This window comes from Podarcis tiliguerta (assembly GCF_965153285.1).
Source record: "Podarcis tiliguerta genome assembly, chromosome: 3".
NCBI lineage: Eukaryota > Metazoa > Chordata > Lepidosauria > Squamata > Lacertidae > Podarcis > Podarcis tiliguerta.
In genome coordinates this window covers 118,419,017-118,439,524 of record NC_139536.1, presented here as the reverse complement: position 1 = coordinate 118,439,524, position 20,508 = coordinate 118,419,017, and the positions used below count along the sequence as shown (strand labels likewise).

Sequence of the window (20,508 nt, the reverse complement as noted above, 5' to 3'; positions counted from 1 at the left end):
TCTCCTCAAAGAGGAGTTTCATGCCTTGTTCCCACACAGGCCCATGCCAGCCGAGTATTTCGACGACTGGCTTTTCACACCCACGCTTTCTACCAGCACGTTCCAGGGATTCACCTCGGACGAAGAACCAGCATTAGAAACACGTTCACCGGAGGGCTCGCCCTCGGGGTTTGCCTCAGACCGCTCGTTTTGGTGGGACAATCGAGGAGAGGAGAGGTGGCTGAGGGGCCCTTGGCAGGCAACGGACCCAGAGGGGAACGAGGGTGAGAGGGACATGGACGTGATGGGGGAGGACGTGGGGTTCGAGCATGGCGGCACGGAGATGGAAGCAGAGGAGAACGAGGTCGGCGAAGACACGGAGGACGAGCCGGATTTCTCTAACTGGCTGCACGCCACGGGGGACGAACTGTATCCACCATTCACCCCCACAACGACGGAGCACCCAGCACCCCCGCCGGAGGAAGGGGAGGGGGGAAGGGGGGGCTTCGAGGGGGGGATGGATGTCAGGGGTTCAGGAGCAGAGTCACAGGAGAGGGAGGAAACGGAGAGCGAGGGGGAGGAGTCTGAAGGAAATGTCAGCGACGACAGTAGTCCGAGGTCTCTGAGTCTCTCCAGTGACTCGGAGGATTCACAGAAAGGGGCCCCCATGGTCAGGGCAAGGGGGACACCTCGGGAAGAAGGGGCCAGAGGGGACTCAGAGAGTAGCAGCTGGAAATCCGGACCAGCGTCCCCCCCAGAGTGCAGTAGGGGGGAGGAGTCCAAGGCATCGGGATCAGGGAGCGCGCAGGCAGAGGGAGAACGTGAGGCAGGAGTGACCACACCCTCGTCAGGGAGCGAGGAAACGGTCATCCGGAAAGTTAAACGCGCGCGCGCGCCAAGTTCAAATGTACAGGAGGGCGGCAAAGTGGGCAGCCCGGGTAGGGAGCCAGGTCCTAAAGCCCGCCGAAGAGAGGGGGAGGAGTCAGAGGGGTCAAGCTCTGCGTCAGAAGAGTCCTGGAGGAATGAGACCCCGGGGGGTAGTAAGACCCAGAGGAAGAGAGAGAGAAGGAAGAGGTGGAGTAAGATCAGAGTCTTAACCTGGTGCACAGGGGGCGGGGACCCAGACAGAGCTTCGCCGGTCTAAAGTCCAGACGTAGAGCTGGGACGCTGAGACTAGTAAATGGAGACTATTCTTCAATAAAGACTTTGATACTGTACTACTGGCTAGCGTTGGTCCTTGGTGAGCTGGGACCCGGAGCCAGCTCTGACACACGCGTTCTCCCTGATTTCAATGGGATACATTTAAGCACATCTTTATCTCTCTCGCTGAATTCAGTGAGACTTTAAAGTTATCTTTATGGCTGAATTGCACCCTGGGTTTCTGCCATGGTAATAAAGTATTTTAAATTACTGCCTGGGACTGCTTAAGGTCAATGGTGAAAATCTCCAAATCTTTGCTGCAAAAGAATCTGTTACTATGCTCTTGCATGCTGTCCAGAGAGTTCCACAAAGTGTGCTTGTTTACAAATTAAGTGCTCTCTAAATGGTTTGTTGTCTCCCCCCCCCCCCACATTTTGTCTCTTCCCAAACACACACTATGTCGTTTTCTCCATTTGATCGGGGGAATCTGCTAGCAATGACTCGTGATTTCTTTTAGCGTTTCTATCAATGATAAGCTTTGCGAGCTTAAAAGGACACACCATGTATCCTCTGGTTAAGTCTCCAATTAAATTCCCACTTTGCCTGCAATGAATTGTCTATAGTTTGATTAATAGGCTAAATTCCAAAGCTGACCTTTCCAAAGAGGCTAAATTGCAGAATCCCAAGATGGACCAGAGCCCTCTGCTGAAAATGGGAAAAGATATTGTGTGCAGAATAACCAACCAGCTTGTGATGCCTGGCTGGCATATCCCTAGAGAAAGCAGTACAGGGGAACCTCGCGTTACGGCGGGGATCCGTTCCAGAGGCTCCGCCGCAACCTGAAAAAGACGCAACCCAAAGTGTTGCGTCTGCGCACGCAACGCGATTTAGCACTTATGCGTGTGCATGAAAGGCGCGAAGCCGGAAGCCCATTCTGGAACTTAGGGGTTTGCGCCGGTTGCAAGCCGAGGGTGACATAAGCCGGAGGCCACGTAGCCCGAGGCTCCACTGTATCCTGTTTGGTAAAGGCCTCAAAATGCGATATGGAGTCGGGCCTTAAGAGCCCCACAGCTCAAACAACTATCCAGAGTCATCTGAGCCAGAACTCCAGAGATCGGCCGGCCCTAAAAGTGACCACAGAGACAGTGATCCTAACTGGATCTGCTCATCTGCAGTAGCTATTTAAAAGAGAAGGCAGGAATTTGCTAATGTGCTAATTTGCATGCATAGATGCAAATTTAGAAATAATTAGTATATTTTTAATAGAAACACACTGCATCTTGCCTTGGCAGGGACAGAGCAAGGCGGGTGTGGCGGGTGCGGCGCGCTCCAGGTGCCATCCTGATGGGGGTGACATTCTGCCCCCTGCCCGCCCGCCACGACTCCCACGGCAAGCCTACCCACTAGCCCTCGGCCGCGCGCGGCTTTGCAGCTCCAGCTCTCCGGCAGAGCTGGGGAGGGAGGGGGACAGGCGCTGGCAAAGGCAAGTCTCAGCAGGATGAGCTAAGAAGCGTCACGGTGGGACTCAGATTTGGGGAAACCCAACAGGCACACGGATCCCTTCCAGCAAGCATTCCCTCCACCAGTCAGGAGTGAAGAATAGCCCCACCCTGCCGCTTCCCCATTTGCAGCTGCTTGCAATAGCCTCCTGGCGCATGCCACGCCCCTGGGCAGGGACCGGAGCAGGGTGCTTCGCCTCTGTTCCTTGGTAGGAAAGACTATGTGCAGGTGACCTTTGTGACAGACAGTTGTATTAATATTATTAAATTTATATACTACTTATATGCCAAAATAGCTTCTATGCAGTTTACAAGTATAACATCAGTGACAAAATCCAAAGAAGGCAGGGATTTGCTAATGTGTTAATTTGTATGTATAGATGCAAATTTAAAATTACTATAATTTTAGTGGAAACACAGTCCATCTCACCTTAGTATTCCTCACCTATAAGGGCATACTAGGTACCATTAAAAAATCCCACTAGCTTTCAATAAATGTTTCTGATGTGCATTTGGGTTACAGGTCTCTCTCCCTCTGAGAAAACGTTTTGTCAGTTACAGCCACAAAGCTCCTCTGTTTATTTCCAATCCCCTAAATTGAAGATTTGGAAAATACTCTGTACATGCTCAAAGAAACTGCAAATGGGTTTTTTATACAAACGTATTTATTAAAATATCAACTTACAGTAAGTAGTTTGTAAGCAAATACCCAGGGACTGGGGTGAATCAGTGACACTTGAACACTTCTTTTCACATCCACATTTTTTAAAAAAAAACAAATGTTGTGCCAATGTCTGCAACAGAAGCTCTATTTACTCAGAAGTAGAGTCCACTGAGTTGAATGGGATTTACACACAAGCAAATGTGATGATTCCACTTGCACCCTCAGTCTGCCTTCCTCTGGACTGCAATGCAAAGATCACAGGGAGCAACCAAATAAGCAAGTTACAGTATAAGGAATTAGCTAATGACCATAGAATGACCCTTTGCAGTACCCCCCCCCAATGGGTAGAAGTGGCAAAGAGTTCTCCAAATGAAAAGGAACTAGGTTCTAAATTCCCATAAATGTTTCCGTTCCAATTAGTATCCATTTCTTTCTTTTTTTATAATAATTTTTATTGATTTTCAACACAAATATACAATTTTATCCAAATTTCCACAAATTTATCTCTTTTTGGACTTCCTTCAGCTTCTCTGACAATCATCCATATTTACCTCCCAATTACACATTTCTTATGTTTTATATTGCCGTTAGTCTTCCCTCCCACTATCTATTTCTTTCTAACAATATATCTCAAATTTCACAGTGCTTCTTGAAACCCCACTAGCGTTGTTTGCACATCACATATACTTTTCAGATATTCCACAAATTTTCCCCAGTCCTCGATAAACTTTTGGTCTCGAAGATATCTGATTTTCCCAGTTAGTCTGTCCAGTTCTGCATAGTCTGTCAGTTTCATTCTCCATTCTTCTATCGTCGGTATTTCCTCTTGTTTCCATTTCTGGGCCAGTAAGATTCTTGCTGCTGTAACTGCATATTGGAAAAGTTTACAGTCCTTTCTTCTTATTTCCTTTCCTGTAATCCCTAAAAGAAAAGCCTCTGGTATCTTTACAAATGTATATTTTAACATCTTTTTCATTTTGTTATATATCATCTCCCAGAAACCTTTCACTTTCTTAGAGTCCCACCACATATGATAAAACGTTCCTTCTTTTTCTTTACATTTCTAACACTTATTACATGTCTTATACTGTTATCCACAAAATATTCAGTTAGTTTCTTTTGTGCTTTTTCTATAATTTTTTGATCGTCAAGAAGATAATCATTAATTTTCCATCTAAAAGTTCTTTCCTCGAAGCCTTTTAATTCCAGTTTTATTGGATTATGATCAGAAATTACTTTTGGTTGAATCTCGATTTGTAGAATTCTTGGAGTCAGTTCATTCGAGACCCATATTTGATCTATTCTTGACATTGACATTGACTGATTCGGTTCAGAAAAAAAGTAAGTTGTTTCTCCAGTGGGTGTCTAAGTCTCCAAATGTCAATCAAATTACAATTCTTAACCATTGAAAAAAAAAGTCTTAGGTAATTTTCCTTCTTTACTTATTCCGTCTCTTAGTCTGTCCATTTCCAATGAGACCACTCCATTCATATCTCCCATTATTATAATTTTCTGATTCATATACTCAAGTAATTTTTCTTCCGAAGTTTTGTAAAAATCAGTCTTGTTTCCATTAGGTGCATAGATCCCGACAATTATCAAACTTTCCCCTTGCCAGTTAGTATCCATTTCATTATCCTGGTGCTTGATCAGCTGCTTCCCAGGGACTCAGCTACATTAGTCAAAAAAACTTTGTTATATACATGCAACACCAGATAACGCTGGAGAGCAAGAAGAATTTCTTTACAATTTTCCATAGTAGTTTCCCCCCTTTTTGTTATAATGATTTAATTTCTGACTTATTTATAGCAGGACTGATCTGTGGAAGGGCGACTTCAAGGCCTCTGCTGTCATTTCTTATTGTTCTTTATCTTGATAGGGGATTTGGGTCAGGCAGCCCTTCAGATATTCCTCATTACATCTATACCTCACCTTTCCTCCAAGAACCCCAAGGTAGCGTACGTAGTTCTCTCCTTCCATATCTTATCCTCATGATGTATGTGGGGAAATGAACTAAAGAAAGCCTAGCCATTGCCATTATGAGCACAGGAACACATACTTTGGGGCAGAATAAAGGATACTTATGCTGGCTGAGTAGCAGAAATCGGAGGTAGCCAGGAAAACCAGATCTGGCCAATTCGTAGCTAGTGGGATAATGTTCACAACAAAGGTGGACAGGACAGATCCTCCTGCCAGTAAAATTCCACTTGTTTTAGTATGGGCATAAAATTCCTGCAACAACCCTTGGTTTGCGGTCCAGCCCTTTTCTTGCTAACGTCCCAGATTACTGGAAGCCAAACATCTATATGGTTCTTGAGTATGGAATATACTAGTAATTCCTGATCAGGTGTCTGTTTACTTTTTTCTGCACCTCATTCCTGAGTTTCAGCTTCCCGGCCAAGAACGGAGTCAGTACCCTAATCTCTGATGAGAGATTTTCCACAACACTCACAACACCCCTGTGAGGTAGATTATGCTGAGCTTCATGGCTGAGTGGGGGGTTTGAACCCTGGACTTTCAGGACTTACTACATCACACGGACTGTCCACAAAAGAGGAATGCCTTCTGACAGCCCTTTAAAAGACTGTTTGCTGTTTGCTGTTTACCACTCTAGGCTTTTCCCTGCTCCTTACCAGTTTTGCGTGTCTTTGGGTGAAGCCGGATGATCAAATAATAAGAAAAATTACAATCATTTTACCTTCTAGCTCTGAAACAGAGAAGAGACATAAATAACAGCAACTCCAGTGCTGGGTCAACTATAGCTTCATTAACTATGAACCCCAAATTTGGGATCCCCTTGAAACTGGTGCCAAAGTTTTGCAGCATTTTGCAGCAAACCCCCACGTTTTGCAGCACATCACAAACTGAGTAATCGATACTCAAAACTGGGGTCATAGGTATCACCCAAAAGCTCAACATTGTCCAATTCACTCCAAACAGGTCTCTTAATGTTATCCATACTGTTATTTTTCTTTCAGAGATCTTAACGTGAGATTAAGCTCACCCACCTGGAAGCATACTTTTTTCTGGTGGCCCCTCTGTGCACTGCCTAATAAAGCGGGGAATCTGCCTAAGCTGTTGTGGAGGGAATGCAAGGGGAGCAGAGCATCAGGACAGGGGCACAAGCGTGTCCCTCGAGTCCAGAGCTACTCCCCACCGAGCCTTGAAACCTCTAAGACCCCGGGGAAACTAATGCAACAACACTAGTAAGTGTTATGATGCCACCAGCACCTCCCACAAAGGCAAAATAGGGGCAGAACAGATACCTGTAAAATAGGGACTGTCCTTGGTTAACATGGGGCAGGTGGAGGTTATGGTTCTTCAAGCCAAAAGTAGGAAACTTGGACTGTAAACAGATACAAAATCAGCATACATGAGCAAGATAAATATTTGCTAAGAACAATGCGGATCTTGGCATATTTAAACAGTATTTTTAATGCCTTTAACTGTTTTTTTTTTAAACCCATTAATAAAAATAACAAGGCTGGCACCACTGTGTCATGCACACGAGTGCTCTGATAATAGAATCTCAAAGGCAGCCCATGACTTACAGCAGTTGAAAGTGTCTGCAAGCAAATACTGGCTGAAATTTCTTTGACTTTTGTCTTCTGGGTTTCTGGGGGGTTTTCCTGTTGTTATTCTGTCTCTCAACTGCCATTAAAATTATGGACTGGTCATTTCTTCTTCAGTGGGCAAACGGGTAAATTTAGCAGGGGATCAAATACTTTCTCCCCTCACTGTATGCATGTCTGAACACTGGCACATGTTTATACCTTCCTCTATAAAGATGGTAATATTTTGCAATTTGTGCATTCTTTTTCTGCCCTCTTTCTGTCATTTTCAAATGCCATAAATAAATCATTTAAGAACCACTTGACTCTCACGAGCTTCTTTTTTGTTTGTTTGTTTCTTAAAGCAGATAGACAAACTTCTTTCTTCCTCTTGAAAGTCATCGCCTGAGCTAAGGGGCATTGTGCCAATGGAACATGAATGCCAAGGGCACTTTGCATGCCAGGGATGAATGGAGTCAGAGACTAAAAGGGTTCTGATTGACAGTCCGGAATAAAGGCTATCACATATTAGGGTTTCCAATTTTTTTTAGGTTGCCTCGGAAGAAAGTCCTATTAAGTTTTTGGGTTTCTGATAGTTATTTATTTATTTATTTATTTATTTAGCACAGCATAAGTATGCATAGCTAAACTATGTAAAGCAAAACTGCAGAAAAACAATTCTTTCAGCTATAAACCAACATATGTCTGTCCAACTGATTACCTTAAACTAGCAAAAATAACAAATATAGCCTGACATCTACAAATTTTTCACTACAAAAGATGGTAAAAATTGCATATTTTTCAATAAATTTATTTTCAATTCTTATGCTTTCTCTTGCTCAATTGTAGTATGTAATTCTATACATAGCTGCTGAAACCCATACCCTATAAAACCACTCAGATGGGGTATTTAGAAACGGACAATTTAGCTGAAGTCAGCAGTACTGCAATCATTTCAGCATCTCCTTCCTCCATGTAGTCTTTAAAATAATTTAAAGTATGGTATAATTATGGCATGATCTGGTAAGTTATAACCCACCATTACTTTGAAATTGCTCAGAACTAAGAACTGGTGTTATTTTATTTTATGGCAATTCCAGAAAATGTGGATATAATCCACACCAGACTGTCCATGTTGCCAGCCTTTGTATTATGATACCTTATAAATATATTTCAGGTTATGAGGAGCCCTATTGCATTATAACAGGGGAAACTGCTTGCAAAAAAAATTGTTTAAAATCTGATAGCACTAATGTTTTGCTGGAATCCTTGGCACCCCAATTGTTACTTCTCTCCAGGTTGACAGGAAGCCATTGTTGTACGCTTGGGCACAACAAATCAACCAGCTACAAATGCAACCCACAATAGCATGGTCTAGCCTAAATTTTACAAGCTTGCCAACACGGTTTTAAATTGGATCAAACAAGGCCACAACTTTATTGATTGCAGATGTAAGAGGTTTGGCACAGGCATTGGGTACAACCTCTATGACTCACATGAAATAGGAATGTCCTCACCAGGAAGACCACTTTCAGGAGTGCTGTGGTCGTAGATGACCCTCCCCCCCCCCCCCCCCGTGCATCTGGACAGAAGCACTTCCTCCGGGATTCCTTTAATGGGATGCCCTTTCTCTTGGACAGTCAGAGGCTTACCAGGTAAAAAGTAAATGTAAAGGTGAAGTACCCCTGGATGGTTAAGTCCAGTCAAAGGTGATTACGGGGTTGCAATGCTCATCTCACTTTTCAGGCCAATGGCGCCAGTATTTGTCCACAGAAAGCTTTCTGGGTCATGCGGCCAGCAGGACTTAAACCAGAGCACACGGAAACGCCGTTTACCTTCCCACTGCAGGGGTACCTATTTATCTACTTGCACTGACATGCTTTCAAACTGCTAGGTTGGCAGAAGCTGGGACAGAGCAACCGGAGCTCACCCCGTAATGGGGATTCAAACCGCTGACCTTCTGATCGGCAAGCCCAAGAGGCTCAGTTGTTTAGATCACAACACCACCTCTGTCCCTTTAGAGGCTTACAACCCACCCTCCAGCCATGGCAAATGCTTCAAACTGCCACCTGAGCTGAGCCAATCTCCAGGCTTGCTGCCAAAGCACTCACATCTGCAGACAGCCCTTAAACCTTTGACAATAGCCTTCAGCCACACATAACAGCAGACAGGTGGACACCATCGGATCTAAACATAGTCTCTTTGTCAAAGGGGATGTCCGGATGATGATTCACCGAGCCACCCAATAGCTACACTTTGCTCCTCACCTTCTTCCTTGAGCAATTTATACTCACCGGGTCTGAAATAGCATGCCATTGCCTCCTTTCCAATAAGTCTGACCGACCAATGACCTTCCACGGGTGCATTTCTCACAGTGATTCAAAGTTCGCAATTACAGCCCAAGTTAAGTCTATGTCCTTTTGCAGGCCCAGGTCATTCTTACCCAGCTGAATGATCATGGCATCAGTTGGTTCATCAGTTGAAATTCTCGCAAACAGAAAGAGCTCATTGTTATGTACTGAAGTTCTCACCCTGGGCCAGCAGGGGGATACTGTAGATAGTTTTTACTCAGGTCCATATATGCAAATAAGGGATTGAAAGTGACGCTCAGTGACTGAATATTTACAGAAAATGGTTACTGTTGAGTACTGTTGATTGGTTACAGTTTCACCAACTAAACGATATTTTTAAGATAGATAAAAAGAAAGCATTCAGTTATGAGACCTCAAGATTTGAAAAGGACTTGTTAGAAAATAATATAAAATTACTGTCAAAAACGTACAGATTGCTTTTGGAATGGCATGCAAACAATGAACAGGTTAAATCTATAATGATACACTGGGCAAGAGATTTGATGCATAATATCTAATTTTCAGATTGGGAAAGGTTATGAAATTCTCGGCGTGTTGTACGCTGAAAGAAAATTACATGAAAATTATGTACTGGTGGAATTTGACCCCTAGTAAGTTAGAAAAAATGTATAAGACAATTACAAATAACTGCTGGAAATGTAAAGAAAAAGAAGGCACCTTTTACCATATGTGGTGGATGTGCAAGGTAATAAAAGCACTTTGGGAAATGATATATAATGAATTGGAAAAAAAAACTGTTTAAAATAACATTTATTTAAAATAAAGAAAGCTTTTTTCTTAGGAATTGTAGGTACCAGATCCCAAAGGAGTGGGAAAGACTTTTTATGTATGCGACGACAGCCGCATGGATGTTACTAGCCCAGAGATGGAAAGAATGACCGCTCCCCACATCAAATGGGGACTTTTGTGTGGTCGCGCACAGCCCCCTGGATCCCAGTGAGGCTCCCAGTAGTACGGGCTGGCTTCACCCTCCCCAGGCTGGATACCTGGAGGTCTCCGCCTACCTCAGCCAATCACCCAATGCCACCTGGGGAGGCATTGCCAGGGGATCGGCCAGGTAGCGGGAGGGACCACACTGCTCACACAACGGAAGGTGAATCTTACCTGTGAAGCGTCACTTGGCTCCAGAGATATAAAATAGGGATTACTGAATGAGATGCAGTTGAAAAGGTTGACAATGGGACCCATGGAGGGGAAGGTGGGAAGTCCAGAGATTCAGAGAAATCTCTAAATATGGATATGTATTTTGTATTGTTATAATTCTATACATGTAAAATCAAATAAAAATTATTTATTAAAAAAAGAATTCTCAAGAGTTATTGACAGGGGCTCTGAGATGACACCTGCAAATTCCTTTAATATTGTGGAATGCAACACATCTGACCTACAAGACTTGAATTTATGTGGCCTAGCTAGGCATTTGTGTACGGATATCTTTCTTGGGCTGTAATTCCATTGATCTTGTAGGCATACACACTGCATGGGCAGTGCTCAAAATTCTTTGAATGGAGAAACTGGTTTGAAAGGTCTAGTGTGTTACACAATCTTAACCATTCGATCTGCTAGGACAAGCAGTTTCCCTTGTGGTAAAAGACAGAGGCAAAGTAGAGGCAGAATGGTTCTGTCACCTGCTTACGTTTCTCCATCTTCTCCAAGTGTCCAAGAAAGAGCTTACTGACAATAATGGAGTAATCCATTCACCTCCTGTCATTCACTCCCAGTTCCTGTCAATCTAAGGTTTAGCGATATTCAAAGCATGAGAATACATGACACTGAAGATCTTATCTTTTCAGAGTCGGATAGACTTTTTTGTATTCATAAATTGTTTCCAATTTATCCATAAAAGAGTTTCCAAGGGGCTTAGAACTTTCTAATAACAACACAGCCGTGGCAAAGTTTTAATTACTGACAAAGTCTAGGCATAACCCAGGCAAGGTAAAATATTCTTTAGTCCTCTTGAGTTCAGCTGGAAATATGTAACCTTGAGTCTTGATTTAAAAAAATAATAATTTTATTTTCCATTTTACAACATTCAACATTGAATATAAATCTACACAAATCAAATAATATTTTCTGCAACTTCCCTTCCTCCTCTTCTACGGTTTCTTATTTTTCCATTATTTTCTTACTGCATATCCAAATCTATCCTTTTTACAAATGTATCCTTTATAATTCTTTTTAAAATTTTACTGCTCATGTTTATATCAGTCCTGTTAACTATTTACAATTTGTTTTCATATGTTCAATAAATTTTCCCCATTCTGTCGCAAAAGTCTGTCTTCTTGATCTCTTATTCTTTTGTTAAGTTTTGCCATCTCTGTGTATTCCATCAGTTTTAACTGCCAGTTGCCTCTTTTTGGAGCCAGTTCCCCAGTTTTGGACATATATCATTCAGGCAGCTGTGGCTGCATACATAAATAGTATTTTCTGGTCTTTCGGCACCTCTTCTCCGAAAATACCTAAAAGAAAAGCTTCTGGTTTTTAAACAACTGTTATTTTCAACACTTTTTTCAATTCATTATGAATCATTTCTGAGAAGCTTTTGCAATCTCACACGAGCACCACATATGAAAAAGTTATCTTCTTTCTCTTTACATTTCCAACAAATATTGGATTCGGACTTCTACATTTTAGCTAGCTTACTAGGCGTCAAGTACCCTCTGTACATCATCTTTATATAATTTTCTTTTAATGCATAGCAAGTTGTGAATTTTAAATCTCCATTCCAGAGTCTTTCTCATGCTGTCATGCCAATATTATGACATATATCCATTGCCCAATGTATCCCTTATGATTTGACCATGTTTTATTAGTTCTGTTCTCAGTCAAATGGTTGTATTGGGCACCCTTGCCTCTTGGCATCTCTGGTGGCAGTGAAAGCAAAGAGGGTTTAAAGCCCCGAGCAGAATGCCCAGCTCAGAGCTGCGCCCGCCTCTTAATGTGGGAGAAGGCGGCTGTGAGGGTGGTCCCAGACAACAGAGCAAAACTGCTTCTCCCTCTTCAGCCACCACCTTCCCTCCCACGGGCAGGAGCTCGTGTTCTTTGGGGGGGGGGTGGCGTGAGAAGGTCCCAGTACTGATCCTTGCAAAACCTGCTATGGAGTGGATCCTGGCCCCGAGGACCACGCTCTGGCTCCAGGGTCAGAAGCAGCAGGATCCTGAAGGCCCCTTGGTGGGAAACTCAGGAGAGCCCTGCGCTCAGGTCTGGAGGGCTTCCCATGAGGAGCATCTGGAGGAGAGCAGGAGGCCAGATCCAGCAGGCCCCCACCTCAGTTGGCCACCCCAGGATACCACAGTCAGCCAGGAAAGGGGTGGCAACCGTCACATCTTCATATAAGCTCACCATGAGGAAACAGTTGGCACATTGGCTCCAGGGTCATCCGGCGAAATTGCCTAGCCGTGGATTCAGTCAAGCCAAGATGAAGTACTTCTGGACACACAGCATAATTGATTTATAGAATTTATCGCCACAAGGAAGAGTGGTGTCAGCAGACATAGATAGCTTTAAAAAGGATTAGATAAATTCATTTCTGGCACTTTTTGCAGAGCTTGTGAAGAGTAACAGGGAGAAGTCAGTACTCCAAATTTTTGGCCTTTGCCATCTATACTGAGTACACGTGTGTGAGTACCGATTTGTGAATACTGCATGCGTTGTGTGCTTCTGCAAAATTGGGCTGGGGAAAGCGGAAACACTGAACAGTCCCCAACAGCGAGGACAAAGCGAAGCCGCAGGCGGTGGTTGGGGAAGGGGCGGGAAGGGCCTCCGAGCCCGGCGGATCCTGGGGCGGCGAGCGGCGGGGATCCAGCCCGCAGGCAGGCGGCGCTCCGGGGCAGCAGCCCGGCCGGAGCCAAGCCGCCCTGGCCGCCCGGGACGGGGCGCAGCAGGAAGGCCCCGGCTCTCCCCCCCCCCCCCGAAGTCCGGAGCGGCGCTGGGCCGAGTCCCTCGATGGCCGGGGGGGGGGGGGGCTGCTGCAGCCCCGCCCGCGAGGATGCTGGTGGGGGATCCGCGCCAGCGGGCGGGCGGGCGAGAGGCAGCCAGCCAGGGAAGCCCTGCCCTCTCCCTCCCTCCCTCCCTCGCTCCCCCCCCCCCGGACGGCGCTTCTCCTCCGCGCTGCTGCAACTTGCTGCAGTGTTTGAACGGCGCGGGCGCGCGGCGGGCGGGGGGCGGGGGCGGCGGCGCGGGGGCGCGCGCCGGGCGTGCACGCGGCAGGCGGATCCGGCGCGGAGCCCCGCGGAAGGTGCGCTTGCCCGCTCGGCGCCGGCAGCCTGGCGCCGGCTGGGGCGGAGGAGGATGCTGCGGCAGGCGATCCACAGAGGGCTCCGCTCGTCGTGCCACCAGCTGGGCTTGTTCGTCAGCCGCCACCCGGTCTTCTTCCTGACGGTGCCCGCAGTGCTGACGCTCATCTTCGGCTTCAGCGCCCTGCACCGCTTCCAGCCCGAGACCGACCTGGAGCGCCTGGTGGCGCCCAGCCACAGCCTGGCCAAGATCGAGCGCAGCCTGGCCAACAGCCTCTTCCCGCTGGACCGCTCCAAAAGCCGCCTCTACTCGGACTTGCACACCCCGGGGCGGTATGGCCGCCTGATCGCCCTCTCCAAGCCCGGAGGCAATATTCTGCATCAGGCAGAAGGACTGCTGCGCATCCACCGAGCCGTGCTGGAAATGAAGGTGAACCACAAAGGCTATAATTATACTTTTTCCCATCTGTGTGTGTTGAGAAATCAGGATAAGAAATGCGTGCTGGATGATATAATTTCAGTGCTAGAGGATCTGAGGCAGGCTGCCCTCTCCAATAAGACAACAGCCAGGGTGCAAGTGAGCTATCCCAACACTAAATTGAAGGTATGCTCTCAACTGCATGCTTTTGCCCGTTAAAGAGGCAGCACTTCCTTCCTTGTCCTCAACAGCAAAGAGACGCGCCGTGGTCATTTCTGGGGTAGTTTTCCAAAGACGGCACCCAATGACATACTTCTATGGGGGAATCCGGGGGCGGGGGGGCGGGGGCGGGTAGATGTGGGGGTGGGTGGGAATGGTGTGGAGTGGGAAATTGTCCCGTCTGCAAATAAACTGAGCATGGGGTAAAGCTCTGCAACGCTTTTCAGGCAGAGGTTAATTCATCACAGGAATGTAAATGGGAAATGTCACATTTTTTGCACTCGTCATGAACTCCGCTTGGTACGGGAAGAGACCTTTGATATGGTCCAGAAAAGGCTTCCCTCGGGCGTCTTTTAGGAAACCTGTGCTGTAGTGTGCTGGTGGCAGAAGTATTGCAGTAGTGATTCTAGGAATTGTGTTCGTTAGCTGCATGCCTAGGGTGGCAAGTCTGATGGCCAACCTTGCCACTGGTTATGATCTGGCATATAACATTGCACCATCAATGCAATGCTCAAGTAAAGGCAAAATGGTGGGATATGGAAAGTTTCTGCCCAGCTAACCCTAATATTTCATATCCCAAGGCAAACAAAGGTTCCCTACCTGAATCTAAAAAATGCGACCGTGGATATGAATGCTTGGCTCAACAATTTCTCCACTGGTAGAAATTTTATTCTAGGATTCTTCTTGAGACTGCTGTGTTGCATGGCAGACAGAATTTCAGGTATAACCTGCAACCTTTTGTTATCACTGAAATCACTGGATGTGCAATTTAACCCTTAGCCACGTAGTTCAGAAACCATATCTTATTGTTATCCCTGACACCCGCCTTTAGCCCAAACATGCATTTGGAAACCCACAAAAACTTCTTATTTTTCTTCAGGAAAAAAAACAACCATTCATTTTTATGGTTGTGACCTACATTAGTTCAGGCTGCAGCCCTAATAGTGGGTTCTCTTGATCTACCTGGAAGTTATAAATATGAGCACAATGCAGCAAAACCTGGTCACATCTAAGCCCTACTGAGATTAAGAGGGCTTGTTTAGCACAATTAAGGCTGCAATCCTCGGCACACTTTCCTAGTAGTTAAGTCCTATTGAAAGCAGGGGGACTTACTTCCAAGTAACTCTGCGCAGTGCTGTGTTGCATGTCCCATCCCATCCCATCCCATTGTTGCCAGAAGAACTTTGCCACCATTAACTTTTGCTGAATTATACCTTACCTGTTTCTTTCAGCTATTTGTGTCTGTGTGTGAATGATAATGTCCTACATGGGAAAATATCCATACTTGAAAATGTGCATAAAGTCTACCATAAGCCCTAAGTGAAGTAAGAAAAACACACTGTAGTAGTTCATGTTCTTTCACTGAAATTATTTATTTTGTGTAGGAAAGATATGACAGATGGAGTACATCATAATAACAGCAGCAGCAGCAGCAGCAACAACAACATATTCATATGCCATAATTTATTATTTACATTCCACCCATCTGACTGGGATTTTTTTCTGATTTCTATAACTGAGGGGCATTTTATGTTTATTTCTGATTCATATAAATGTATTTGTTGGGCAGGAAAATGGCTTTGAAAACTAACAGTCGGGGAATTAAACTTTGTTCCATGCCCTTAGTGAATCTTTCTCCATGCTCAGAAACACCTAATAGACGTGCTGTAACTTTTTGCATTCTGAGAAGCCCCTCAGTCTAGAACTGTGAGTCTGCCCCATTATGTGGCAGGTCGTCCTGGATGTTCTTGACTTGGTGGAGACGGGGTCAGCTGGAGCTGCGGGAGTTTGCCATTGCCATCGCACCACATCCTGGGGTGGTTTGGGCCTCCAGCTGCTGCTGTCCACCATAGGAAGAAGAGGTCGATTAGGTCCCACCCTAAAGGTTGATGGGATCTAATGTGTTCCTTTGGGCTCTCAGGGAATTTCTGGCTGGCATGGTTGGTGCTCCTGTGGAAGTCCATGTTGCTCTGTGGAATATGAAACTGTGCATTAACACCATAATTTATTTCCATGTCTCTGTGCACAGCTATTAGGGAATGAAATCTTTAGGCTTAAAGGTTCTCTTCCATAGGCCCAAGATCAGTGGCCAAATATTGGTTAGCTGTTCTTTTCACTGGCTCCTTCTAGTTGTAAAGAACCTTGAGACTCAAGAGATGCAGCTCCTGCTACCCTGTCCTTGGTTGCACTTTGGACCGCAGCTTCTTTCAGGAAGAGTGAGTTGACCCAAGGCTGGCCCTGTATTCCTCCCCTAGGCAACCTTGCCAGCTCTCTGCCCTTGTGTCCCATGGGCAGGCCAACCAACCAAACAGAGCAGAGTCCGTGTTTTGGTGATGAAGGTAGCACCTTCCTTGGTTGAGTTCACTTTTGACCAACCACCGGGCAAGAGGCCAATTCTACCACATATATGACACCCACAAGCCAAACAGGCCAAACAGAAAACATCCAAGTGCAAAAAAAGGACTTCAATCAAGGTTCAACACCAGTCGCAAGATTTATTACCACCATTGAAGATTTGATGGATTAAAAAAAATGTGTTTAAAAAAGAATGATATAACCTTGTAACAATGACATGTATGTTAGTTTTTCTGTCTGTCCATGTAGCAAGACTGCCACATATAACATCTGTGCATGATATACAGATACTTTTACCATAGAAATGTGTGTAAAAAAAGCATATAATGTTTCTAATTTTGATTGCTCCTGCATATTTTAAAATTCCCCTCATACCACTAATAGTAAATATATAAGGAAATTGTAAGAAAATCCAAAAAAGTTGCTAACCTGAAAAGAACAAAACACATACAAAACAAGAGCTGTTTTGAACTGTGGAGGAGGGCCTCTCCTTCATTTGGTAACCCATTTGTGGAGGAGATGGTCCCAGAAGAGGAGCAGAATGCTTTGGTCCTTCTCACACCAGCCTGCTGCATGTAGTTCTTTGTTTTCTATGGATACCTTCTAAGTGCCCAAAGAGCAGACTGGGAAAGGCCTTTGGTGTGATCCGGCAGCGCTTAGCTTAAGGCACAAGAGGCCACTGTGACCTTGCTGAAACTCCTGTGTCTGGTCAGTACCTGGATACCACATATATACCAATCTGGGTTCCATGAAGAAAGAAAAATGAGACAGAAATTTAATATACAGTATAGACACACACAAATATGCTGATAGACATGGTTGTCATTCCCTTTTAACACTTTCCAAGTTGATGGCCATCGCTACATCTTGTGGTAGCAAATTGCATCATTTAACTTTGCGCAGTGTAAAGAAACGCTTGGCTTTGTCTGTGCCTCTTCCAACATTCAGCTTCCCCGGAAGGCCCTGGGTTCTGGTGTTACTTTTCCTACACCACACATAGTTTTCTACAGCAGTATCCCAGCCTCCCTCCTTACTTGTCTCTCCCCCCCCCCTAAACTAAAGAGCCCCAAATGTGGTAACTGTAGCCCACAGAGGAGTTGCTCCAGTCCCTTAAACATGCTTTCCATCAGTTTTCCCAGAACAGATACAAAGCCAACTAACGTATAATTTCTTCGACCCTTTTAAAAAACAAGCTACATATGTTTATTATGATGATGTGAACTATGGGTGAACTGAGATCTATGGATGTGAACTGTGATCTATAGATGAAGGACAGTATACTGCTGCTGCTGCTGCTGCTAATTTCTTAGAGGACCAGAAATTTCACATTTGAGTTCTTTAAGAACTTTTGGATAGATGCCACCTGATTTTTAATTTGGGAGGGGGCGTCTGTTGCAGCTGTTGCCAAAAACTCCACTCCCACATACCAGTTAGATTTTTAAAAAACTTCCTATTGGGTCTAAGTCTGTTTCTTTCCTACATACTTCAGAAAATTTGTCATAAGAGCAGTTGAATTAGATCAAAATGTTTCTTTCTTTTCTGGTAGAGGAAACTGACTTGCAGAAATCCTTGATTCTCTATTATAGAAATCAACACATTGGCAAGCTGAACTTCAAAATGTTAGGTAGGGCAGAAACAAGAGTCAGACTTGATTGCAACATGTTGCCCAGTCAGGAAGCAAGGATTGAAACTCAAGATAAGGCTGGATCGCCATCAGGCAGAAATGCTATTGTTGCATCCTGCACAGAGCCGAGGTTTGGGCTAGGTGACGTCTAGGTCCATTCCAGTCCTATGATTCTATTCTAGGGGACACTGGGGCAGGGGTAGAACAAAAGAACACATTCACACGCTTGTGCACATTTTACACAAATTTACAAATTTGTGTACTATTTAATCCCTGACTCCTCAGCTGTCCATGACTGTGGTCAACATGCATTATGGATTATTAACTATGGGGAAATGTTGTGAATGCTCCCTTGTTTTAGGGTTAGCCTAATGTTCTGGATGTTAATGCCCTAAGATGCTCTTAGTGTTTAGTGCAGTTGACTTTACCATCAAAAACCAATATTTTTGACATTCTGTGGTTATTGAGAACTTTAACATGTACAAAGGTGAAAAAGACAGGAGATGCCATTGCTCTGAGGCGTTTTCTTTGTGACGAAGCTGCCACATACACTTATTCTATATCTAACTCTCACATGTTGTTCCAAGTGCTATTCAAATGTCCTTCATCGTGGGCCCACCACACTCCAGCTCTGAATTCGCTTCACCATTGCAGTGACAGGAATACCTCAGCATGAATTTATGCTAGATGATTTCTTCTGCAGCTGCCCTGGGACCACTCTATGAAATCTAACTTGCATATTTATGGGAAGAGGGAATTACCCCCCACAGAAGGAAGAGAAATTAAAAGTCAGGTTACTGCAAAACATATTGCCTGACTTTGGCAGCTTGTAAAATCAGGGCTGCTGTGACATTACGGAGTGAATCTCAGGGGAGTCGATGCACATTCCAGCATTTACTGAGTGCCATTAGCCAACCATGTATATGCACTTCATCAGGTGCTTCTAAAATGACCTTTAATAGCTTACAACAAGGCCAGGTGTCCTGCCAAACTCATATTCCCCAGAAATAGAACAAAATCAAACAAATGAACTGAAGATTAATCCAGATAAGACTGTGGCACTGTTTGTGGGTGTCTCCCTAGACTGGATGGGTGGAGCGTCCCCTACTGTGGACGGGATGAAATTCCCTCTCGAGGAGCAGCTATGTATCGCTTGCTGTTGCTTGAGGCTCAGGTGGCCTCCGTGGCGCAGAGTGCCTTCCATCAGCTTTGGCCAGCAGCCCAGCTATGCCCCAATTTGGACAGGGATAGCTCCACTTCTGTTGTCTGTGCTTTGGTCACCTCTAGGTTAGATTACTGCATTTGGAGACAGTTTGGAAACTGCAGCTGATGCAGATTTCAGCAGCCAGCAGGGCTGACCAGGGCAGGACAGTCTGAACATTTAGCAGCTATCCTGGCTCGACTGCACTGGCTATCACTTAGTTTGCAGTGCTGGTTTGACCTACAGCCTTGACATATAAAGTCTCAGGACTCCAATGCCTCCAGGGCTGCCTCTGCCCACATAAACTAGCCTGGACACTGCAGCCGCCATCTGAGCTCCTCCTTCATGTGCCCTCTCTGAAGGAAGTGTCAAAGATGGCGGCATGCGAATGGGTCGTTTCAATGGTGGCTCCCCACCTGCGAAAGGCTCTTTTCCAGGAAGCACATCTGGGACCATTGCTGGGTAAACTTATTTGTCCAAACTTAATTTGGATGGTCACTGAAAGCAAGGGTAGGACTTGTTCCCTTTAAACATATTGTCAGATGAATATTTTAGTTTTTTTGCTGTTTGCATCTGATTTTTATGACTTTGTCATTTTATTTTTGCTTCCCTTGATTGCAAAAATCACTAAAAATATAATAAAGAATAATAAATATAAAAACATCATATCAGTGCTCTAGTATCTTCTCTTCATCAAAACTCTGTGCACCTTACTTAGCTCCCCATCAGTGCATATAAAAATAAAATACAGACCTTAGGTATTTTCAGTGTGCTCTAGGTCACTTGGCTAAATGAGATTTACCTTTAATACTTTTGCTTTTTTTATGCATGACCTACTTAGCTTATAAGCAAAAATGATTGAAAATGTTAGGTTGACTGAGAACAGCACTGTTGTAGAAGTTTTTCCTCAGTTCCCTTTTAAAATGCAACCTCCTTAAGTCTGAAGTAAAAACATTTCTGGTATGGAATATACTCTGTATTCCTTATAAAATACCTCTTTGTCACACCCTAGCATGGCCAAGAAACACAATGTGGACATTCCAAGAGGAGGGACATAAGAGACCTTTGAAGATGACGCAGTGCACATGTGTACTAATGTCCTCCACAGCACTAAGAAAATTAGCTTCAGGGTGACAGTGAACTCCATGACATGTTTGCTATAGAGAGCTACTTTTATTTTGTTGATGTAAGCTCACGTTGTTTCATATAAGAGGGTTCACTATACCTTGTCGATAGACCACTAAAATACTG

General features: G+C 44.7%; 1 protein-coding gene across 1 annotated transcript in view; it reads left to right on the top strand.

The window, feature by feature from the left end:
* Positions 1 to 13,468: 13,468 nt before the first annotated feature.
* Positions 13,469 to 20,508, top strand: part of PTCHD4 (patched domain containing 4) — a 39,429-nt gene continuing 32,389 nt past the window's right edge. The window contains exon 1 of the mRNA XM_083435563.1: positions 13,469 to 14,044. Coding sequence (XP_083291689.1) covers positions 13,496 to 14,044 — 549 coding nt within the window. The 5' untranslated portion in view covers positions 13,469 to 13,495. The remainder of the gene's footprint in view (positions 14,045 to 20,508) is intronic.